We start from the raw sequence: 25,184 nt of genomic DNA, 5'->3' as shown, positions 1-25,184 counted from the left end.
GGCTTTCAGTTTCCCAGCCACTATTGGTACATAAGGTAATTTTAGGTGAATGTGACCATGTTTGTTTTCAGTCAGGCTTTTATTTTATTGTACAATTAGAAACATATGTAGCAAAAGGGTAATTATACAAAGTTTTTCATTTTTAATGTAAGTAAGAAGTAAGCCACTTAAAAGAAAATACAAACTAAATGATACTGTAGATAATATGCAGATATGGCAAAAATGGTGAGGGTGATGTGCAAATGAAATGTGAGAATGCAGAAATCAGAAATACAGAGATACGGTCAAAATTGCACAAATGTGCAAGAGGGGAATTTGGAAATAGAACTTGGAAATAGGGGAATATGGAAGTCAGAAACCTATTTAAATTGCCTGTTACACACTTGGAGTCTCCTCTATTAAAAGCTGCATGTCTACTGCAGGGGCCTTCCGTCTCTCATCCCCCGGGTCATGCACGGTGGGTTCTCACTAAGGTGCACAACTCCCCTGCCTAATTTCTAGCTCCCCACCCTCTCTCCACAGCGCCAGAAGGTACTTGGAAGACAAGCAAATAGGAAATATGATAATAAGAATAACATTTACTCCACTCTAATTCGTTTTTTTAAAGTAAGTTATTTACAGATGGGTACTTTGTTCAAAAATTAACTTAAAAAAACAAACAAACCCTTTTACAAATATTTTGCAGCACACCAGTGATTGACCGCCACGGGTCGGCGTATCAGGATATTAAGAAATGGTGGTCTGACAACTGGTTTTGGTCTCAAATGTCATGTGCAGAGTTTCTTGTTGGGAAGTTTGTGCTCTGGGAACTGTTTTCCTTGGACCTGACAATATCCTTTTCTCTTTAATACTCACAGTCGGTAGGGCGGGAACTGCTGCTCCATTTAATTGAGTATCTCGTAACCAGTGATGGAAAAGACCCTGAAATCACAAATCTAATCAACAGTACCAGGATACACATCATGCCTTCAATGAACCCAGATGGATTCGAAGCTGTCCAAAAGCCTGACTGTTTTTACAATAAGGGCAGGTAAGGATGAGTTAGTCTATCTCTATTTAAAAAAAAAAAAAAAAAACACAAAAAAGCCCCCATCAGATAGGACACCATCAAGGAGTTCCTGAAACATCTCATAGCCTGTGTCAGGTCATTGCTGGGCTGAAAAGTCTTCAGGGTGCCCCGCTGCTTTGACAACCAGAAGTAAAATCCTGAATAAGGCTGCTTTATTCCTGTGCCCGTCTTACTGAGTCCAGCTTCACGGCCTCTCCCCCATCTCACCTGCAGCCGCTCAGACCCTCCTTCACCTCCTGCAACCACCCGATTCCTTCTCACCTCAGGCATTTCCCACTCATCCGCCCTACTGCTTACACAGCATTTCCTCAAAGCTTCCTGTCATACTTGAGGTCCCCAGTTATACTCATATCATCTGGAACTTTACCTTCACAGCACAACTTTAAATGCCTCATTTCTTGTTAATGTCCAGCTGTAAGCTACCTGAGGGCAGGGTCCCTGTTCCTCCTTGTTAAATCCCAGGGCCTAGCGTGGTCCCTTGCCCCTCAGTAAGTATCCAGTGATTTATTACGCCAGCCTGAGAACTACCCACAAAGAGTGAATTTTATAGTATTTCTGACTTAAAATTTATTGTGTTTCAAGCTGCCTCAGGAAGTTTAGAATTTCTCAATGTCTGGTTTCTGTTTATATGTGTGCACTTAGAAGTTTGTGTTTACCAAAACCCACCACTTGGTTTCCTTCCACTTCCAAGTTTTTAGCATATTTAAACATGGCCCGTCCACATTTCAGAAATACATTTGCATGAAACAGCATGTCCCTGTTTCTGTTATCAATCGCCATGGACCGAACCGCCCCAGAACTGAGGGACCTAAAACCACCACCTTTTTAATTTGGGCAGGGCAGAGCAGGGATGGCTAATCACTGTGCTATGATGTCTGGGGCTTCAGCTGGGGTCTGGCTGGGATGGTATGTCTGGAGTCAGTCCTGGCTGTCACCTGGGTCCCTCACTTCCCCCTGTGAACCCTCCATGTGGCTACTAGCATCAGGGTCTCAAGGTTCCAAGTGGGAGTGTTCCAAGAGGAAAAGCCCCAAAATGCAAACACTCTTCAAACCTCTGCTTCTATCCCAATCACGGCTGTCCCCTTTGCAAGAACAAGTCACACACAGAAGGGGCCAATATATTGTGAATGCCGGGTGTGGTTCCTTGGAAGCTGCCAAGGCAACCATCCACCACTCTGTATTCATATTTTTCCAAATATGATAGCAAATAAATACCTGGAGCCCAAACCAAAGGTCTACACACTGCATGAATCTGTTCCTTCACACCCCTAAAACCTAAATTTTTTCTTTTAAAGGCATAATAGTAACTACTATGACCTGAATAGAAATTTCCCTGATGCTTTCGAATTTAATGATGTATCAAGGCAGCCTGAAACTGTGGCGGTCATGAAGTGGCTGAATACAGAGACGTTTGTCCTCTCTGCAAACCTTCACGGTGGTGCCCTGGTGGCCAGTTACCCGTTTGATAATGGTGTTCCAGGTAAGTGAACATGGGCCCAGCTCTGGCCTTCTAAGTCCAGAGTGAAGCTACAAACTCTCTGCCTCTGAAGGGGAATAAACTCTTCCTCTCCCCACTTAACTTCTCTGGCAGGGGTAGAAGCAGCCCCTTCCCTCGACCCTAGCTGTCCTTCCTACAGTTTATAAATGGTGGATGGCAAGGTGGCTAAACTGACAACCAACAGTGGGATTACTTGACATTCATCAGTGAAATAGTACAACTGGGATTTAGATTATCCCACAAGAGGCAACATGGCTAAAAGAAAATAAAGTGAATCATGTGAGTAATAATTGCTGATTACTCTTAAAGCTGTGGGTTGAGGTACGTACCAAGGACTTAAAATATTTGAGCAGCTTCCTTTAACCCCTCCAGTACCTAAGGAAATCAGCAAAAGTAACTAAAAGGGCTATTTAACTTTTAAGCTGACTGAGGCGGCGTTTGGACATGAATATGGTTTTGTGTGCTATCACCTTGTCTATGTCCGTTAAACACTAGGAAGGAGAGTAGAGGGAGCATTCGTGGAAGTGGGTAGAGGACTTCTCTCTAGGAAACTGGAGCCTGTGTGTGGGATGTGGTGATGTATTTGCTAATACGGTGTGTGCTTCCTCTGACTCTCACATCAACTAAAAGGTCTTGGTTTGTCTTTCATGTACAGCGACTGGGACATTATACTCCCGGAGCTTAACCCCTGATGACGATGTTTTTCAATATCTTGCACATACCTACGCTTCAAGAAATCCCACCATGAAGGAAAGAAATCCATGTAAAGCTAAATTAGAGTCTCAGAGTGGAATTATAAATGGATACTTCTGGTATCCACTCAGAGGTGAGCTTCTCCGTTCTACTGTTCTCATTGTAACTTCGCCCCGCTGGCTTGTGTTGACCCTGCAGTAGGCAGAAGTTGGCCAGGCACAGGACAGTCCTCTCACTCGTGTCTCTGTCAGCTAGTATCACAGAACAGTGGGGGTACTGGTCGTTGGAGAGGTGCTCCAACATGTTCCCACTGCCAAGGCCTCCTTAGTTCGGACGCTTGTTCAGCATTTACCTGGGAGCCAGGAACTGTGTCAAGAAAGATGAGCAGGACACAGATCTTAAGTCCTAGTTTAATAGGGAAGAGCAATATGCAAATAAAGCATTGTGATGGCAATGTAATTAGAATGAAAATAGAGGTTTAGAAAAGGCACAGTGTACCACACATCTGTGAAGCCAAAACACAGTAAGGAGTAGCGAAGACTATGGAGAAGTACGATGCTTCTGTCTGATCTACTGGGATCCAGTTCACTGTGGCCATGCCGCAGTGGGGGCCCCAGTTGCCAGGCCTTCCAGTTTGTGAAGTAAGCCGAATGTGTACATGAAGTCTCCTGATTTTAAAGCTACTTTGCAGGCTAAACAAAAAAGCCCTCTAATTTTTCCCCCTTGGAACAGGATGGCCAGGGGAGGGAGGGAGGAGCGGAGGGAGGAACTTGCCATGTAGGGAATGTGGGAGGGGGGATGGTCTTGTCAGAAGGAATAATATAAGCAGAAGCCCAGGGTGTCAGAGTCCTAGTCTGGAAATTGTGAGAGATGGGGAGGGACCTAGCACAGAAGGGCCAGAGGGCAGACAGTGGGCTGGAACTGGGTTTCCACTGCCTCAGTGGAAAGGGCCCCGCTTCCAGACTGGTTAGGCTGATCCGACCAAGAGCAAGCTGCATTTCTGCACACAGGCCACTTCCCTACTTGTCACTTTGGATGCACAGGCTATCAAGCAGTCTTGCACAAGCTGATAACTTTGTGTCTGGGCAGGCGTCTGCCAGCTTTCCAGGTAATATAAATAAGCACAGACCACAACCGATAGGCACCAGGGCCAGCCAGATACCACACCATCCCAAACATTTCTCTGATGTCCAAGATACAGCCTCCGGACTCCCACTTTCGGGCTGCAGCCTAGTCCCCGCTCACTGCTCTCCACAGGGAGGAAAGGGCCCCTTCTGCCCCCGCGGCACAGCTGTCCTTCCTGTGCACTGTCTAACGTTCAAGACACATCCAGATGTGTGGGAGATTAACTAGGAACCTAACTTGGAATTGTCCCCTGCCTGTGCCTGTGTGTAAGCTGTGTATCTTTCTGAGAAAAAAAGGCAGGCAGAGCCAGCTTAGGACAAAGTATTCTGGCTCAGCCTGGAGGTTTTGTCAGCCAGGCCCCATGGCCTTACCCAGGGCTGCACGCTCTCCACACTTGGCATTCCCCATCCTGCGTGCTTTGCACACCTGTTCTGCCATTTAACTTCTTTCTACCTGAGACACAGCCATCCAGCCAAGGGCTTTCGTTTTATTTTGTTTCTCTCTTCTTTTTTTCCCTCTTCTACTTCTTGGTGAAACCGAGGTCCAAGACAAATACAAAATTTCTAAGTAAAGGAAAAGAAAGGACAGAGAAATTCTTCCTGGCTGGATGTTACTCGATATTTACATAATATTTTTTACCATTTTCTGAGCATAAAAATCTTTTTTACTTCTTTACTTCCCAAATACCCTGATGGAATTGAGAATACATATTGTACTGGGCAGATATCAAGTGTAGCTAATTAAAATCTGGCAGAGACTACTTCCTTCAAAGTTACTAGATTTCATCGAATTCAAGATGCTGCTGATTGTAAAGTACAAGTCCCAGCAAGCAAGAAAGAAATTTCCAGCCTAATAACACCAGGATGTCTTTCATTCATCCACTGTAAGATACACCTGAAGTCAGAGCTTTTAAACTATGAAAAGTTTTACATCTTAGGAAGTAAGATTATAACCCTTTGACAATAGGGTGTCAAGAGGTAAGAGCTGGGACGCAAGCACGGGCAGGGGTAGCCTCAGGAGCAGCAGAGGCGTGGCTCTCCCCTCCCAAGGGTCATCAGTGCCCCCTCCTCTTACCCTCGACGCAGTGCAGAGCAGCAGGTGCGAGCCCCGGGGCTGGAGGAAGATGGCCCGCGCGTCGGTCTCTGCCATTCACTGGCAAGAATCCTGGGTGTGTTACCTACTGTTTCTGATTAAGTTTCCTCCTCTGTAAAATATGGGTGATAATCGTCATGAGGATTAAATGAGTTGATAACAAAGCTGCTCAAACAGCACTAAGCAAGAGCGAACTCTCAGTAAACATTAGCTGCTATTATTCCTCCAAATTAGTATACTGAGCTTTACAGAATAAGTGTGTTTATGAATGACATCTCACTCTAGTTTATATCCGTTTAAGATTTAATTTAGGAAAGAAATGTAATTCGAAGAATCCTTTTTTTTAATGTATGATTGTAGGAAAAAAAAAGGACCCTTCCCCTGCTTCTCACTTTATTTTGATGCAGACCTGAATGTCAGTCAGCTCTGATTCAGCTGCCCATATGGGAATATCTAGGACTGCTTGGTCATGCCTGGATAATAAAATGTCAAGCCCTAACTGTACATGCTAATATGTCAAATTCATCTTTTCCTGTTTACATGTACTTTCACTGCAACTGTCTGATTCACCTGTCCCCAAGGTACGCGATACTTGGCTTCACTCCAGTTTTAGACCTTAACAAAAATGAAATATGCTTGTGTTTAGGTGGAATGCAAGATTACAACTACATCTGGGCCCAGTGTTTTGAAATTACATTGGAGCTGTCATGCTGTAAATATCCTCGCAAGGAGATGCTTCCAAGCTTCTGGAACAACAACAAGGACTCGTTGATTGAATATATAAAACAAGTGCACATAGGTTTGTAAGATTTTCTTACTAATTCCTGTTAGTTCAAAATAGAGCATCTGGCAAAATCTTTGGGTTGAGAAAGTGCAAGCCCCTCTTTGTTTTCTAGGTTCAATCTCATTTTCAGTAGCAGAACCAATGGTTCAGAATTCTCTCTGCAGCATGTGAGAAACACAGCGCCCATCAGTTCATATAAGAGAAAGCATGCTATGTGTTACTTTAACATGGGGGTGTTAAATCCAGGGTACTTCTGATTTGATGTGTTGAACGACCTGGAAATCTGGCAAAAGATGAGGAAAACAGGCTGATACTGTTTCATCATCACCTGTTCAGGGAAAAAAAAAAAAATTTTTGCTTGCCACTTGCCATACAATATCACAAACCCAGAGAACACTAGACATGCCATTTTGCATTTTTTTCTAGAACTGGGGTGGTGACCTAGCACCGTTAGCTTCAATCCCTCCCTCAACTCTGCCAAAAGACCTGGCTCTAGGAGTCTCCACAGCCATTTTTTGATAGCTGTCTGGCCTTTATCACAGATGGACAGACTAAATATGACAAGAGTGGTCATTCTCAAACGTGTGCAGCAGACTTACCTGGAGGGTTTGTTAAAACAGTTTGCCAGGGCCCGTCCTCAGAGCTCTGTAAATTAAATAACATACAAGTTATACTATTACTATTTGTTATTAATTTGAAGGGCTTACAGGTCCATTTACAAGGTTTTATAAAGAATATTCCTCTATTCGCCTGTCCCTATAATTAGATGAGCACAGCTTCTTTGAGAAAAAAAAATGTATATATAACCACATCAACCCTGCCCCCTTGTGGTTTAAAACAGAAGCATTTTTTTTTCTAGTTTAGTAATGAAATCCTATGTAAAAACCCTGATACAGTGTGGTTACGTTACTTGACAGAGGTTCTCTCCACATTGGTGCCCCAGTAGGAAGCCAAAGAATATCTTTGTGGATAGTGGAAGCAAACATCTCTTTACCACTATTGCTCTGGTTTAAGGAAATTACTGATGTTTTTGTCAAGCTGCATCACATTCACTGGTTCAGTTTCGTCACCTGCTAAGATGGTCTGTGAGATTTCCAGATGGGTCAGAGTCCCTGGCCTACCTTGTATGGGAAGGAAAGGCCTCCTGCTCTAATGGAAGGGCCTGGCCAAGAGCGCAGGAGCCTGGGTGAGGCCCAAGCCATTGTCATCTGCCTTGTGTGAAACCTTGCAAGCATCTGCCCTGCGTCACTCCTGCTTGTTCTAAGGCTCTGATGGGGTCATTCTTTCAATTAAATCTCACTGCCAGCTAACCTCAGGCCCTTTGGTCCTGTGTAGTCATGCTTAGAGGGTTGACGAGGCTTGGGCTGGGATGAGGGTGAGGCAGACATGAAGGCGAGTCTGAATTCTAGGCACCTGTAACGTCCTGCTTGTCCCCTCTCCGGGAAGAAGCAAAGATGAGCAAGGTAGGCTGTTACCTGCTGCTGTTCTGTCCCCTGAACTCCTCAGAGCAGATCTGAACCCGGAGGTTTGGGGAGCCGGCCCACGGCGCCCAGAAACAAGGCTCTGGTAGGTGCTGAGTTCTAGAAGCCTGTGAGACACAGGTGCACCTGTCGTCAGGTCCAGGAAAAAAAAAAAAAAGAATTAGGGAAAAGTAAAAGGCAACTTGGGCTTTAGGAGTTTACTTAACGTTCAAGATAAAAGTTTTGTTGGTAAATGTCAAAACTTTTACATTTCATTTATGTGTGCCTTATATTTTTCTGTCCTGGTAAATAATAGTAACTAAGGATAACTGGGATAGTTCAGGGTCCTTTTTTCATCATGGCCTCTTTCTCATTTATGTCATTAAGGTAACATGACTTGTCACTGAAGTGAGCAGACTGGTCTGGGAAAATTGGATTTAAAAAGAGAGGAGTTTTTCATTAACTGTATTCCTGAAATTTTGAGGTGAGGGGTATGATGTAGTGTGGGCTCTGGACACTAGTGTGGATTTAGAGCCAGGCTGTGCTGTTTAGTTGGTTATGTGAGCTTGAGGAGGGTATTTAATAATCCAAAACCTTAGTTTCCTCATCAGTAAAATTGTGGTAACATTGCCTACCTCACAGAGTGGATATGAAGATTCAATGAGAAAATTTACAGTGAGCACTTCGCATAGAGCCTGTAAATGTTTGCACTTGCCAGTAGAAATAAAACTCCCTCAATCTAGTCCACACTTCCAGGCAACTGTTTCCCATGCAGCGTGCCTGACCATGAGACAACTCTATTCAGTCCCTTGCATAGATAAGTGTCTTATTGTAAATACATTGGCATTTCTGAGCTTCGTTCAGGATTTTATGGAACCCACCTACAGCAGGCAGTGTGCAGTACAGCTTGGTGACTGAGTGAACAACTTGGAAATGATAGGAATAGATTTAGATTATCAACTGTGTTCTCCAGTTTTGGTAATATGTGCTATAAATGGAATATTCAACGACAAACAAATTTAACTGATAAATCAGATTGGTAGCTTGATTGTATTGTATATTATATCAGAAATAAGTTTACTGAATTCTGACTCAAGATGGTGACATAGGAGGATCCTGAACTCACCACCTCCCACAGACATACCAAATCTACAACTGCACGTGGAACAACTGTCTCTGAAAGAACCAAAAAACTACCTGAGCAACTCCTACACATTGGATAAACGAGAAAAAACCCACATCCAAACAGCTGGGAGAGGCTGAGACAAAATCCTGCCATAAACCCCATCTCTGGTACAGCAACCCACAGTCAGGAACTTACAACTCCAAGCTTCTCCCTAAGAAGCAAATGTTTGAACCCCACATTTGGCACCCTAACTTTTAAGACCTGAATCAAGAGACAAGCCTGCAAAACATCTAGCTCTGAAAGCGACAGAGCTCACATCAACAAGGCTATAGTGAACCGAGAAACGGTTCTTCGAGGACTCAGACTTACCTGGCTATGCCCAGGGCCCAGCGCTGGGGCAGCTGACTGAAAAGTGCCCAGTCTTTCGGTGAAAGAGGCCTATTTCCTTGTCTGAAAGCTTCGGCCTAAAGAGCAGTCAGCTAGCTTCAGTCCGCCCCTAGAGCGTGTTAAAGACTTCCCAAAGATGGAGGCCAGTGGGTGCCATCTTTGCCCTGTCCCTCCACCTCCCTCCAGGAAGCTGGTGTCTCCTGGAAAAGGAGTTTGTGCTCTGTTGATGGGAATATAAATTGGTGCAGCAATAGGGAAAATAGTATGGAGATTCTACAAAAAAAATTAAAAATAGAACTACCCTATGATCCAGTAATTCTACTTCTGGATATTTATCCAAAGGAAATGAAAACACTAACTTGCAAAGATATCTGCACCCCCGTGTTCACTGCAGCATTCATGAAAGCAACCTAATTGGATGGATGAACAGATATGTGGTATAGTCATATATTCTGCCATAAAAAAGGAAGTCTTGCCATTTATGACAATATGGACAGGCATTGAGGGCATTATGCTAAGTGAAATAAATCAGAAAGACTGATACCTTGTAATCTCACTTACCTGTGAAATCTTTAAAAAAACAAACTCACAGATTGGTGATTGCCAGAGGCATTGGTCGGGCAAAATAGGTGAAAGCGGCCAGAAAGCACAAACTTCCAATTATAAAGCCAGTCAGCCCTGGGGCTGTAGCGTACAGGATGGCAGCTATAGTTAACACTGTGCCGTGTAGCTGAAATTTGCTAACAGTAAATCTTAAAAGTGATCACAAGGAAAAAATTGTAACCACGTTACTTGGGCCCATTGCAGTGACAGTTTCGCCATATATACGTATATTAAATCATGTTGTATACTTGAAACTGTCATTTCAATTATATCTCAATTTTTAAGAGTTTACCATCCATTCTCACTTTATTAACTCAAAACAGCAAAATTTTGTGCATATTTTTAAGATTTTTCTCTGTAAATGTACATATACCTCATTAAAATGATCTAATCCTCATTTATACTACTTTTGACCATGTCAATTATATTTGCTCATGTACAACTAGATCATGTAAAAGTTAATTCCAAGAAAAAACATTTTTCTACATAGAAAAATCGATTTTCATATAATAAAAAAAATTTTTTTCATAAGCCATAAAAGGTGGTATTAACATTTAATTCTCTTTTTGCCTTGCAGGTGTAAAGGGTCAAGTGTTTGATCAGAATGGGACCCCATTACCCAATGTAATTGTAGAAGTCCAAGACAGAAAACATATCTGCCCCTACAGAACCAACAAATTCGGAGAGTATTACCTCCTTCTCTTGCCTGGGTCCTATGTAGTAGAGGTGAGTATACAGTGCTAGTTATTGTTACTAAAATATTATAAAACTCATAGTACTTACCTGGAAGGGATCTAAAACAAGTCTGGAAGGCCCCAAAGTAGATACATCAGGGAGAAGAAAAGGCCGATGTCAGGTTTGCACTTGGCAGGGAGTGGGTGAGGTGGCAGGAATAGGAACAAACCCCCCAAGTCATGTTTTTTTTCCAACTGGCAATTATTTTTTTAATAGAAGCAAAATTCCACGTCTGGTGATACATTTTAGGATTAAAAATGGAACAAAACCTTATTAATAATAAGAATTAAAAAAACCAGTGTAGCCAAAGTACTTCCAAGTTTCATGGAATTACTACTTTAACGCCCTTTGCATGAAACATAATTTTGACAATTAAAAGACAGATTGTGATTGTCATTACAAATAAAATTTGATCCACAAAGTTTACCCCTATATTGAGTGATAGACATATTTTGCAGCCTTCTCATAAGCAAATGATAGTGAGTTTTCCAATCAATGCAAGTAAAATTCCAGGTTTTAGTTCTATTTAGAAGCATGTTTGAGTCATTTCTTCCTCTAAGGAGGCATGGACTAGTTTGAGCCTAAATGCGTTTATGTGAATGAACTAAATGAATAAGTATATGATTTCTTTGGCCTCTTCCTCTTTGATGTGACTTTTTCTAAGAATGTCAAGATTCTTCTAGTTTGCTTAGTGGGTCTGATGCCAGCCCAGCCCTGGTAGTCACTCTATACAGAGCTACTCTGAGAGAAGGTTGTCATCTATTCTGTAGTGAAAATTGGCTCAGCAGTTCATTATTTCATCTTTAGGAGTTAATAAAAGGCATGGTTTTCCATTTATAAAACTCTGTAGGATTAAAAAAAAAAGAAAAGAAAAGAAACCTGCTCCACAGATTATCCCCAAAGTGCCCAGCACTTTGAGTGAGGGGCTCATCGATGGCTAACTTCTCTTGAGCACCTCTTCCTGCTGAGATGAATAGAGCTGGAAAGACCTCAACTTACTATGAATCTTCACCTTTAAAAAAAAAAACACCGTTTTCCTGTTATTTACTGTGACACGTTTTAGTCTATGAAAAAAAGAGGATTTTCCTTGTAGTGAATCTAAATTATTTTTATGCAATCCCATAAATAAGCCACATCTTTACAAAATAAAGTTATAAATTGTTCATTTTCAGTTAGATTAACACAGCATTATGTTGGTTTTAGTTACTAGTTCTAGGGCAAGAGAGGAAGGTAAGACTCTGGAAGCTGAAATGAGTGGCTAAAATATGTGCCAATTAGTGGTTACGTAAATGTTACTCCCTGTCCTTTTCCCTCTCTACCATATATAATAAAAGCATTTCTCAGTGGATATGGTCTGTAGTTAGCTTAGCATTTGTCTTTTTCCTGATCATTTCCTCCACCAAAAATATAAATCTAGCTGAAGACTCAGACTCATATGGACAAATCCAGGTAAAAATCAAAGCTTTTCAAGGAAGCAATAAACTTATACACTCAGATCAGCTGCAAGGAAAATGGAATAAATTGAGAAAAGAATTTCACTTATAAATAGTACCCTGATTCGGTATCAAGATTAAGTACAGACTTGGGACAAAGAGAAACAGTCAACCCTTTACCTTTGCTCTCCATGAAAACAGTGGAGGCAGAAATCAGTCTATTGCTTCGGACTTCTGACTTGCATCTTCAGATAAAGGAACTGTCTTTATTGCAGTCTGTAATTCTCAGCAATAGCATTAACAACTGTGGTCCCTGTCAATAGGCATTGGATAACTCAGCACTGAAGCTGGCTCTTACTAGCCTGGGAGACCTGGCAGATGTTACGTGTTTTATAAAGGCTGCGTTTTAGTGATGGATATCAGTGTTTAGTGTTGGCAGCACAAAATATCTGAAGTCACTCAGATAACTGTTTGTTTCCTCTCAGGTTATAGTTCCTGGACACGATCCACATCTCACAAAGGTGACTATTCCCTCAAAATCCCAGAACTTCAGTGCTCTTAAAAAGGATATTTTACTTCCATTCAGAGAGCAATTGGATCATATCCCAGAATCACATCTTTCATGTCCTATGATTCCTCTTTATAAAGATTTGCAAGGCCACTCAGCTGCAACAAAGCCCAGTCTGTTCTTATTTTTAGTGACTCTTTTTCACATGTTGTTCAAATAAAGCAAAATGTGAAACTCAACCCCCATCACCACCTGGAATCAGGGATTACTCATGCCAGGTTACTGCAACTCTAACTCCCTCTGTGGGACCCTGACTGGATAAATGCCACAGTCCTTCCCTAAGAAGAGTTTCCAAATCCTGCAACAAGCAATGAATGGTAATAATGAAAGGAATGATTTAGTCTTAATGATGGAAGACACCTAACCATCGAGTACTGCCCACTTACACTTAATCTTGAAGTAGTCTTAGAAATTTCTAAGAAGTTAAACTTGAGAAGAAAAAAGTTCCTGCAAGAAAAATAGGAGCTAATTTTGTATACAGAGCCAAATGAATATAAGCAATGAAGATGAACATTTATTGACTACCTACTATATACATGATCTTGCCACGTGTGCTGTATGTGAAGAGAGTGCCATATGTATAATTTTCAGCACAAGAAGAAATGATGACAGGACTGAGAATATTAAGTTTTGCCAATGTTCTAAGGAAATACAAGAAAAAATAGGCAACCATGTCTCGGTGGCCCAAGAAATATGGGCCTGATGGGATGACAAATTTGTCTACAGAGCCCCCAAATAATAGTTCAGTTAAGTAAGGGCCCCTGCCTTTCTGCAGCCGGATGCCACAGTCCTTTGTTATGCTGAAGATCCCTAAATGCCTGAGCTTCAGACTCAGGTCTGACTGCCCACTGGACGCACCTCCCTGGATCTGACTTACAGATACCTCCAACTCATCATGTTGAATATTGAACATACTGTTCTCCCCAGAGCTGCTCTTCCTCCTGCATTCTCTGAGTTGCTGACAGCACCAAACTAGAAACCTGGGAGTCACCCGCGACACTTCCTCTTCCTCCTCCATCCCATATATTCAGTCAGTCACTAAAGATTGTTATCTGTAAGTGTCAACTGATTCTACCCTTTCTTCATGGCTGCTAACAACTGCCAGGTTTAGGCTGTCATAGCTTACCTGCAACCATGGCAACAGCTTTCTTGGTCTCTTGCTCCCAGCCTTCTCCTCTTCAGATCCATCCTCCTCACAGCACTGGAGAAAGGAGTCTATTTAAAACAAAAATCAACTATCAACTGCTTGTAATTCCTACACACATAACAGGCTGTGTGTGTCTGGAATGCCATTCTGACCAACTACCTTTTCTTTCCCACTCCTTTAAAACTTGGTTAAGGTATCAACTCCTCTGGGAGACCTTTGCTGACCATCAGTCCCATTCCACCCAGTTTCATCTCCTCCTGTCAATTTGGGGGCCCCGCCTCTTTGCTTCCCCAATTAAACAGGTTACCTCTATTATGGGATTTACAACACTGTATTATGATCTTCTACTTCCATGTGTGATTTTTCTCTAGTAGAGTGTGAGGTCTTTGAGGCCAGGGTCTAATTTGTTTGAAAAACTTATTTTTTTTAATCCTCAGATCCTAGCACATGGTGGGACCTGAATGAATGAACAAAGGTTTCTAGCAACTTGCTACTGTTAAAACATTGTATGTGAGAATTAGGGGGCGGGGGGGGGCATTAAACAAAAAAATTGCAACTGTGGTAAGTAGATTTCTGAATGCTGTGTACTGCTCATAGAAAGTGAGTTGCTTTGGCTCTTATTTTAAATTGAAAGTTCTATGGGATCTGGAAACAAAAACTATACTGGGCTTGGTACATGCTTGGGAACCACATATGAAAAAGAGATACATGGGCATTTAGGAGCTATTCCTGTGCCAGGTTTATTCTACATGCACAAAATCACACATGTTAATATAAGCAAAATTTGTTAACTTCTTTTAAATCCGGTAATAACCTGAATATCTTGATCATTTTTATTTAAATAAGCAGTAGTTTATTATATACTTGAAAGTATATATTGATATAATATTGCAGAAAACTATTTTGGTATATTACATGTAAAAGTACCTAAAACTCAACTTGATATACCATCAAGTCCTAAACAATTTTCTATCCAGTATTCTAACTTTTCCTTTTCTAAAACAGCAATTTTTGAAGGGAAATGAACCAAAATCTGATTTGGTTCATGAGCCTTAATGTAAATTTCTTAAGGGAATGTTTTTAAAGTCAGAAACTTTTATCAGAATCAAACTTAAAACCATTTAGAGGTAAGCAGAACAATTTAGAGTAATTTCCAAACCAAATATAAACCAAATCTGAATTTAGTTCGGAGCAGGTTTGGGGTACCTATTTTGCAGCAACCGCTCTGTGCTTGGAAATGAAGTCTGTTACAAGGATTTAGTGTGGTAGAATCCCAGCTACGCCCTCCACTAATCAAGTGAAGTGCTCAAGAGGAGAAACCATCATGGAATTCTCACTACAGTGAGACTAGATCCCCAAATCTCCCTGCATAACACCTTTCCTCCTGTTCTCCACCCCCTTAAGCTGGTGGTTATGCTCCTCGGGTTCTAAGTTCAGGTATAGTTCCTTTTATAAAGAAACCAACGTGGTAAATGTTTTCAAGATAGGAGAAAAGAAGGTAGCATATGTAATAAAATGATAATTAGAAGGCAGGAGGAGCCTTGTGATCAAACACACCCCACATTCAGTTACCTTACCTGTAAAATGAAGGCCTCTGCTTGGCTAATTCTGTGACTGTCAGAAGTAGTGGTGTAAGATGCCACACACTGGTGCCAGGTTTGGTGCTTGCCCAGGTGGAGCAAGAATAACACTGAAGGGGCATAAATATTTTGAAGGCAGTATAATATAACTTATTAGAGACCAATAAACAGAATTGGCCTAAAAACTGAAAACACTGGCTAGCTAAAACGACCATTTAATAATATTTAAGGAAACATTGATGAAGTAACACAGCTTTTTCTCTTGTACCTCCTCAAATTATAATAAATGTTAACATGAATGAATTTAAATGGTGGGGAGTATTTTAGAGAAATGTTGAGTCCCTGCAGGTAAGTGTCAATGTTGATTTTGGTGCTTAATTTATCGCTGACTTGAGCTGTTGGATGTTACTAGAAATGTTATAAAGCCTCTTCTCAGTATTTCCACAAGTCTAAGAAATCAACGTTTCCGTCCCAGAAGCAAATTTGCATTTGTAATGTTTCTTAAAATGGTAGGAGAGGTTAACTCTACCTTTAGAAGGTGAAAATATCTGGCACCATATTAGAAATATCTTTTCCCAGGGAATTCAGAAAAATGAGCATAGCATATTGTCTCACCACAGCAGGCTAAGTTTCTGATTGAAAAATTTGGTTCTTATTCCACATGGTGACAACAGTTGATGCCTGTTTTATGACAGATTTAGAATGAGGTTAGGGGAACAATGATGACGGTTAAAGAGGGAAAAAAAAAGTTGACAGCACTGTAAAGTAGAAGTTTGAAGAGAAGAGTCTAACTTCGTTATAGTATGTACCACTGATAAAGCAAATATTGTACTGTATTGCTCACAAACCATTTTATCATACTGTAGCATGTGAACTACTCCACAGCCTGATAGATGTTGCATAAGCTGATTTTACAAGTTTTCTCAGTGACTCTTGTACTATAAGAACTTAAAATGCACGAATTGTCTAAGACTATAAAGTTTTATTGGGTAGGGGCCATGACTACCTCTGAATTCAGTAAAATGAGAATATTTGATTCTCAATAAAGAATATTCATATAAACAATGAATGTTGTTTCTTTCCATTACATTACCTTGAAAACAAATACTTATGCCAGTGTACAAAGTCCACATACCAGAGAGAGCTGATAAGCAAATAAAGCCTGGGAAAGACCGAATCTAATGACCTTTTATGAGGCAATAATATTGCAATAACTCTTCAAAGACCAAGTAGTCCTTCCAGAACAGTTTATATGATATAATATATACCCATTCAAATTAACTTGTGCCACTGGGCAGATGATAGGTGAAAAGTGTGCCTACGTGCAAAAAAACCACACACACACACAATCACGCAACCCCTCCCCACAAAAAACCTTTGGAAAATTCCCAGGGCACAGTAATGTAGTAAAGGATATCTGAAAAATAATGCAGGAAAGAAGTGGATTTCCCAAACAGACTTAGCCATGGAATCATTTTCTTAAATACTTTAGCCTTGTACCATCGCTCTGAACTTACGTATCTAGATTTCTAAACACATTTTGGGAAATGCTAATATATAGAGCGTCTTTTGTCCTGAATAATGTTTTACTGATTTCAACGTGCTTTTGAAGGACAGAACAAAAAAGGATTTGCCTCCTCTAGGAACTGGAAAACTAACAGTCTTTCCTAACCCTCATCAATGCAATCTCTGTTAATATTGAACTTCTAGTCATAGGACAGAGAGGCTGGGCTAATGTATGGCTGCCCCAAAACACACTAAACAAATACTTCAAATGAGACAAGACTGAGTAGGCAATGACTAATTTACAGGTACCGATTTCTAAAAAGTGACAAATATTTCAGTTAAGAAAATAAATTGGGGAGAGTTTTTCTATTTTCAGAAGAGAATTCATTATATAGGAACACTTTTAGCAAGAGTTTCTGGTATATTTTAGCTAGACTTTGATACTTAAATCTGCAGCTCCTTATAGCATTCATTACTCCCCATCCTGCCCTCCAAAGCAAGGTACAATTTTTAAATGAACTAACATTTAAAATATTAGACATAGTGAAAAAAGTAAAAGAAAATAAATTGTAAGAGATTAGTTCATTTTGGGGATGGTAGGATGTTTTTTTTTCCTACTTCATCTTTGAAATATTCTATTTACTACTTTTATAATGAAAGAACTGATTTAAAGAATGGAACCTCAGATTTTAGAAGCACCAGTTTACCCAATTGCTATACTTTCTTACATAGTCATTAAAATTTCCAGAGCTTATACTAAAATAACAGCTGATTAACAGTCAGTTAATTAAAACATTTTTTCCTGATTCCGGACAGATTCTTTAACACAAAAGCACAGTATTCGTCTCATGAAACTCTGAAGGGTGAACAGTGAGGGGTTTCAGGAAAAAATGTGAAGCTCGTGTTTCCTTTAACAATTGAAATAGAACTCCTGTTATTTGCTTTCTAGTCTAACTATCCATCTTCTGGGAGTAGTCTGTACATACTGTTACGAGTCTACCTACCATTAGTGGATGCCTTCAGAGGACTCCCAATGTGGTGCTTCCACCTGGTGGTTAAAGAAGTGCTTAACTACAGAGATTTGGTCTTCTCAACATGCCTCTTAAAAAAAAAACAAAATAAATGATTGTGAGAAAAGGTGAAAGAAGTATTTTTTATACAGAGGGATGTTCTGTTTTTTCTTAAGAAAAGCTTTCCCAATTCTGTTATAGTTTTGAAACCGTATCGACTTTTAAAGACCACTGTTTCCTTAGAATGTTTCTCGTTTGCCATTTAAGTAATTTATTGCATGGACAATATTTTTTCAGGATGATCCTTACAACTGTCTTTTCCTCTTGTAAGTTAGAACTGCACAGCTGATTTCCTTGCCAATCAGCATCCTTTACTGTATGCCTACTGTGCACACAATGCATAGTATGAGGCACCTGGGGGAAGAAGGCAACACAAAAGGATGTTACAATCTGCTGTGAAGATACAAAGCAGCATGGCAGTGAATATAAGTGTGAACAGAGCATCAGAGTTGAGAATACAGGAAAGAAAAAAAAAAAAAGGAGGGGGTAGTGAATTCAAGTCTAGCTAAGCTGGGTTTTGGAAGTGGTTATGGTCATGAATGGATGGGAGAAGGGTATTATTAAACAACTGCCATTTAATAGAAATCCTTCCCATCCACCAGACTCCATCCCAGGCTCTATTCATTTATTGTCTCTAATTCTAAGGTGACTAAGAAAGGAAGTACCAGATCTGCTATTTGAATTTAGCGTGTCCTACTCTACTAGGATAAAAATAAAAAGAAGTCATGGGAGAATCAGGAGACAAATGACTTTTGTTGCAGCAAAAAGGATGAGAGCAGAGAGTGGTGAAAAGAAAGCCTATATTTGATAGAGAGCTCTAAAAGTCTAAAGTGATCGGGCAGAACATGTGAGATAATGTCTAAAAGCAATAAAATTACTGAAGCTTTTTTCCAATATTTAAATCAGGGAAGTGACATGAAGATACCTATAAGCTATCTATAAATGTACCCCACCCCCAAATAAAGGTAATGAAGTCAATTTAGGCAGATGTTACTGTGATCTTGGAGGAAGGCCTTGGAAGGTGTAGCCTGGAAAAGTGTGAACCAAAAATAAACACATAAAAATACTAAAATTTAACTGCAAAACAAATGAAATTAACCTAACATGACAGTAACCTAAATAAATAGATAAATAAAAGTTGAAAAAGTTGAAATTTAAAAATTGTAATGTAAAAGGTATTTTGATAAGTTGACTAAGTTGTTGGCTGAACATATAGTTGTATTCTCAAAGCAGAGCCATGGGACTGAAACAAGGATGAGTGGAAAATGTCTATAATTTTTCAAAAATAGGAATCTTTAAAGGAGAGCTTTAAAAGAAAGTAATAAGCATTCAAGTATGTTTTAGGATCACCACTCTTCTAAAAACAATTATGATTCTCTTATCCAAAATATTATTCTAACACTTTAATATATAATTTGAAATGCGCTAAACCTACTAATAACTTACTGAACACATGGGGAGTCTCCCATCTGCTTGTCACTTCATGCTGCCCCCATTCCACTTTCTGTTGCTTTTTTGCTAGTTCCTGTTAACAGTTTCATTTTACAATTTGTTATTGTATTCAACACTTCTGAGCACCTTCTAAATGTGCTGGTGATTTCAGGTATTTATCTTTTTTAAGCAGTATTTGTAAATATCAAAAACACACAGACACAAAAACCCCCAAACAATTCCCTATCGTATATAATTGAAAGCTGGCTGTATGAGAGATAATATGGCCACAGACTTTTAAACAACTGGTACTTTTTTCAGCTGAAGAAATAATTTTCTTTGTAAATACTAAATCAAAATCCAATTTAGAATCCAAACAACCAGAAAACGCAACTATAAACTTTTCACAATACAGTGCATGACAACTTGTAGTTACTGTCATGAGCCTATAGACCTATACACTAATCAGTACCTTTAAAACATTAATTAAAAATAAAAACCTAAACTAAATGATGCTGTGACTCATTCAAAAAATTCTTACTGAGCACCTATATATGTATTGCAATCAAGAAGAGGTTCTTGGCCTCATGGAATTTAGTTTCATAGATGACACAGAAGTTACAGGCAATTAAAATAGGGCTTTTCATGCTGACAAGTGGCAGGGTGGCTAACCCTAGTCCCTTCCATGCCCCAGTTACGTCCCTTCCAGACCGTTCAGAACCATCACTTGTTGAGAAACCACTTAAGCCAGCCTGATGTATGGTAATACAAGTGAACAGAATAGGGAGACAACAGCATTTTTGTGGCTCTACTAAATTGTAACATCATTCTCTCAAGTAAGTCTTAAGCCTTGAAGTCTCCCAACTGCATCAAGCTGCTCATATATGTGAACTTCTAAAGTGGGCAGGCATGGCCATTCCAAAAAAAGCAGCATACTCAGACTAGTGCCTTTGATTGCCCAAATAAATGATATTCAAATATAATTTTTGTTTTAACAAAACTCATTCCAGTAGGGGAGAGCGTAGCCAAGACGGCAGAGCTCACCTTCTTCCACAGGCACACCAAAATTACAACCATTTACAGGGAAACTATGGATGAGAAAAATGAAGACTAACAGGAAAGATCTACAACTAAATATATAAAGAAGGAACACAACAAGACGGGTAGGAGGTACGGAGTCTCGGTATAGTCAAAACCCATACCCCCGGGTGCATGACCCACAAATCAGGGGACAATTATGATTGCAGAAGTGAGTGGTCGGAGCCTGGGGAGTCCTGTACCAGGTGGATGAACCCCTAGAATGTTGGGCTTTGAAGGCCAACAGGGCTTACTTTTGGGAGAGCCAGAGGGCTGTGGGAAATAGAGACTTCCACTCCTAAAAGGCACACACAAACTCTCACACACTCCAAGACCCAGGGCAGAAGCAGTAATTTGAAAGGAGTTTGAGTCAGACTCACCATCTGATCTTGGAATCTCCTGCAGAGGCAGAAGGCAACTGTAGCTCACTCTGGAGACAGACACTGCCGGCAACCATCTTTGGGAGCTTGTTCTACCACGTGGACACTGGTGCTGGCAAGTGCCATTTTGGAGTCCTCTCTAGCTTTGGGATCCAGCCCCACCCACCAGGCTGTTGGCACCAGTACTAGGATGTCTCAGGCCAAGCAACTAGCTAGGTAGAGACAGCCCCACCCACCAGCAGGCCTGCTGCCTTAAGAGCCCAGTCAACCTAGGACCCGGCTCTGTCTACCAGATGGCTCAGACCCTGCTCCTGCCCACCAGTGAGCTGGCACTAGCCCTGGGACCACCTTGCCCACCGCTGGGTAGACAGACACCAGCCCCAGGACCCAAAGGGCACCAGCCCTACTGCCAATAGGCCAAAACACCAACTCTGGGACTCTCAGGACCCTGCAGCTAAAGACCTCAGGACCTGAATCTGCCTACCGATGAAACAGCACTAGCCCCAAGACACCCTGGACCTTGGCTCCACTCACTAGCAGGTGGACATCAGCCTGAGGACCACTGCAGTCCTGCACCTGCCATATCAGGACCCACCACTCCCACCAGCATGCATGCACCAGCTGTAGGACCCCTTGGCTCCTGGCCCTACCCACCAGCAGGCCAACACCAGCTCTGAGACATTTTGGATTCCCTCAGATAGCCAGTCCAGGATCTGGCACCATCTACCAGCAGGACAACACCAGCTCTAAGACCCTCAAAGCCCTGCAGCCAGAGACCTGGGAACCCAGTTCTGCCTACCACTGAGTTGGCATTAGCTCTAGCACTGTCTACCTGGAGGCAAACACCAGCCCCAGGAAACCCCAGGCCCTGATCCCACCCACCAGCAGGCAGACACCAGCTCCGGACACCTTGGACCCCTTAGTCAGCTGCCCCAGGATCCAGCGCCATTCACCAGTGGGCCATCACCAGCTTTGAGACACATCAGATCCAGCAGTCAGCTGTGTCAGGAATTGGCCCTGCCCACCAGCAGGCCAACACTAGATCTAGGACACAGACACCAGTGGGCCATCACCAGCTTTGAGACACATCAGATCCAGCAGTCAGCTCTGCACACCAAGGGACTACTAGGAGCCAGCAGCCTTGTGATCCAGCCCCACCTACCAGCAGATGGCAGTCTCCACACAAGGAAGGGCCTGGAAACCAACCAGACTGGGGCCAGCCATGCCCACCAGACAGCTCACAGTAGTCTGCCCACACAACAGAAGGACCCAAGCAGCCCAAACAGGGTGGCCCACTAGAGCATATAATATAGCCCTAGTCACCAAGTAATGATCATAAAGATGATCAAAGAACTTTAGATGAAATTCTGTGGATGAATAGAGCGAAAAGTTGAACAGTTACAAAGAGTTAGAAAATATAAAGAAGTGCCAAATAGACATAAATATAACACCTGAAAAATTCAGGGGGGAGGGTATGGCTCAAGTGGTAGAGAGCATGCTTACCTCTCTACAAGCTAAAACAAGGTCCTGGGTTCAATCCCCAGTACCTCCTCCAAAAATAAATAGAATAAGCAAACATAACTACCTCCCTCCCCCCAAAAATAAATTAAGTTTAAAAAAAAAAGAAAAATACACTAGAAGGAATCAATAGTAGATTAGATGACACGCAGGAATGGATCCACAAGCCAGAAGACAGAGTATTGGTAATCACTGGAGCTGAACAGAAAAAATGAGCAAACAAACAAAAAGAAATTAGGACAACCCCAATGTTCACAGCAGCATTATTTACAATAGCTAAGATATAGGAGCAACCTAAGTGTCCATCAACAGAAAAATGGATAAAGATGTGGTGTGTGTATGTATTTATAAAATATATATATATATTTATAATGGAATACTACTCAGCCATAAAAAAGAATCAAAATTTCATCATTTGTAACAATATGGATGGACTTAAAAGGTGTTATGTTTAGTTAAATAAGTTAGAGAAAGCCAGATAAGGTAATAATATCACTTACATGTGGAATCTAAAAAAATAAACTAGTGAATATAACAAAAAAGAAACAGACTCACATACAGAAAATGAACTAATGGTTACCAGTGGGGAGAAGGAAGGGAGGAGGGGCAAGATAGGGGTATACCCGGAGATTAAGAGGTACAAACTACTATGTATAAAGCAAATAAGCTACAAGGATATATTGAACAGCATAGGGAATACAGCCAATAATTTGCAACTATAAATGGAGTGTAACTGTAAATTGTGAATCACTATGTTGTACACCTGAAACATGTAATATTGTACATCAAGTACACCTCAATTTTATAAAACGAATTTAAGAGTCCCCTGGGACAACATCTAGTATACCAATGTTCACATTATAGGGGTCTCATAAGGATGAGAGAGGGAGGGGCAGGAACATATTTGACAACCCAATAGCTGTAAACTTCTCTAACCTAGGAAAGGAAACAGACATCCAGGTCCAGGAAGCACAGAGAGTCCCAAACAAGATCAACCCCAAGAGGACCATACCAAGACACACTGTAATCAAAATGGCAAAAATTAAAGACAAAGAGAGAATATTAAAGGCAGCAAGGGAAAAGAAAGTACAAAAGAATTCCCAAAAGGTGATAAGCAGACTTTTCAGGAGAAACTCTGCAGGCCAAAAGCGACTGGCACAATATACTTAAAATAATAAAAGGGAGATACCGCCAACAAAAAATACTCTACCTGGCAAGGCTTTCATTCAAATTTGATGGAGAAATCAGAAGTTTTACAGACAAGCAAAAGCTAAGCGTTCAGCACCACCAAACCAGCTTTACAAGAACTGTTAAAGGGACTTCCTAAGTGGGGGAAAAAAAAGACCATAACTAGAAAAGTGAAAATTATAAAAGGAAAAATCTCACTAGTAAAGGCAAATATAGTAAAGGTAGTCAATCAACCATGTATAAAGCTAGTAAGGTTAAAAGACAAAAGCAGTAAAACTTGTCAATATCTGCAATAACTAGTTAGGAGATACACAAAACAAAGAAGATATAAAATATGATGTCCATGAGGCTAGGAGGTAGTAAAAATGCAGGATTGTTAAAATGCATTTGAACTTAAGAGATCAGCAACTTAAAACAATCACAGACAGATAGAAACTTTATAGTAATCTGAAACCAAAAATCTGTAACAGATACACAGAAAAAAGAAAGGAATTCAAACACAACACTAAAGACAGTCTTCAAATCACAAGAAAAGGACCAGAAACAACTATAAAAGCAACCCCAAAACAATGAACAAAACAGCAATAAATACATACCTATCGATAATCACACTAAATGTACGTGTGAGGCCAAACAATATGCTACTAAACAACCAATGGATCACTGAAGAAATCAAAAAAGAAATATCTGGAAACAAATGAAAACAAAAACACAGTAATCCAAAACCTATGGGATGCAGCATAAACAGTTCTAGGAGGGACGTTTACAGTGGTACAAGCCAATCTCAGGAAAGAAAAACCTCAAATAAACAACATAATCTTACAGTTAAAGGAACCAGAAAAAGAACACATAAAACCCAAAGTCAGTAGAAGGAAAGAAAACAAAGATTAGAGCAGAAATTAAAAAAAAAAAAAAAAAAAACGAAATAAGCAATAGGAAAGATTAATGAAAGAGCTTGTTCTCTGAAAAGATTAACAAAATTCATAAATCACTCAACAAGAAAAAGAGCCCACATCAGTAAAATCAGAAATGAAAAGAAGTTGTAATAGTTACCACAGAATTACAGAGCACTGTAAGAGATTACTACAATTACACACCAATAAAGTAGACAACTTCGAAGAAATGGACAAATTCCTAGAAATGTACAAACTCCTCAAACTGAACTAGGAAGAAACAGAAAATATGAACAGATCAATTACCAGTAATAAAACTGAATCAGTAATAAAACAACTCCCAAATAAACAGAAGTCCAGGACCAGATGACTTCACAAGTGAATTCTACCACTTAGAGAAGAGTTAACACCTATCCTCAAACTATTCCAAAATACTTCAGAGAAAGGAACACTTTCAAACTCATTCTACAAGGCTTGTATCATCCTGATACCAAACCAGACAAAGAAACTTACAGGCCAGTATCACTGATGAATACAGACGCAAAAATCCTCAACAAAATATTAGTAAACTGAATTCAACAATTCATTAAAATGATCATACACCAGGATCAACTGGGATTTATCCCAGGGATGAAAGGATAGATCAATATACACCAATCAATCAGTGTGACACACATTAACCAAGTGAAGAATAAAAATCATATGATCATCTCAATAGGTGTAGAAAAACTTTTGACAAAATTCAACATTTATGATTAAATAAAAGAACTCTTAACAAAGTGGGTACAGAATGAACATACTTCAAAATAACAAAGGACATC

At 40.5% G+C, this 25,184-nt stretch overlaps 1 protein-coding gene and 2 long non-coding RNA genes across 7 annotated transcripts in view; 1 reads left to right on the top strand and 2 right to left on the bottom strand.

The window, feature by feature from the left end:
- The window catches only part of CPM (carboxypeptidase M), a 75,273-nt gene extending 60,411 nt beyond the window's left edge, over positions 1–14,862 (top strand). For both annotated transcript variants that reach the window (XM_014563455.2, XM_032493370.1), the window contains exons 4-9: positions 858–1,030; positions 2,365–2,549; positions 3,223–3,393; positions 6,124–6,276; positions 10,415–10,563; positions 12,491–14,862. In XM_014563455.2, coding sequence (XP_014418941.1) covers positions 858–1,030; positions 2,365–2,549; positions 3,223–3,393; positions 6,124–6,276; positions 10,415–10,563; positions 12,491–12,733 — 1,074 coding nt within the window. In that variant the 3' untranslated portion in view covers positions 12,734–14,862. The remainder of the gene's footprint in view (positions 1–857; positions 1,031–2,364; positions 2,550–3,222; positions 3,394–6,123; positions 6,277–10,414; positions 10,564–12,490) is intronic.
- LOC106730260 lies at positions 3,388–9,581 on the bottom strand. Of its 4 annotated transcripts, none has more exons than XR_004324640.1 (4): positions 7,737–9,581; positions 6,861–6,906; positions 4,839–6,589; positions 3,388–3,626 (listed from the first exon to the last, which is right to left on the bottom strand). It is a non-coding gene; the product is annotated as an uncharacterized LOC106730260 (long non-coding RNA). The 4 variants fall into 4 exon arrangements; XR_004324638.1 differs by lacking the exon at positions 3,388–3,626 and having other exon boundaries at positions 3,900–4,948; positions 5,460–6,589; XR_004324639.1 differs by lacking the exon at positions 3,388–3,626 and having other exon boundaries at positions 3,900–6,589; positions 7,737–7,868; positions 9,217–9,581.
- Positions 14,141–22,598, bottom strand: LOC116667674. The gene is made up of 2 exons (XR_004324641.1): positions 18,126–22,598; positions 14,141–17,907 (listed from the first exon to the last, which is right to left on the bottom strand). It is a non-coding gene; the product is annotated as an uncharacterized LOC116667674 (long non-coding RNA).
- Positions 22,599–25,184: the final 2,586 nt, after the last annotated feature.

This window comes from Camelus ferus, chromosome 12 (assembly GCF_009834535.1).
Source record: "Camelus ferus isolate YT-003-E chromosome 12, BCGSAC_Cfer_1.0, whole genome shotgun sequence".
Lineage (NCBI taxonomy): Eukaryota > Metazoa > Chordata > Mammalia > Artiodactyla > Camelidae > Camelus > Camelus ferus.
This window is presented reverse-complemented; position numbering and strand designations above follow the sequence as displayed.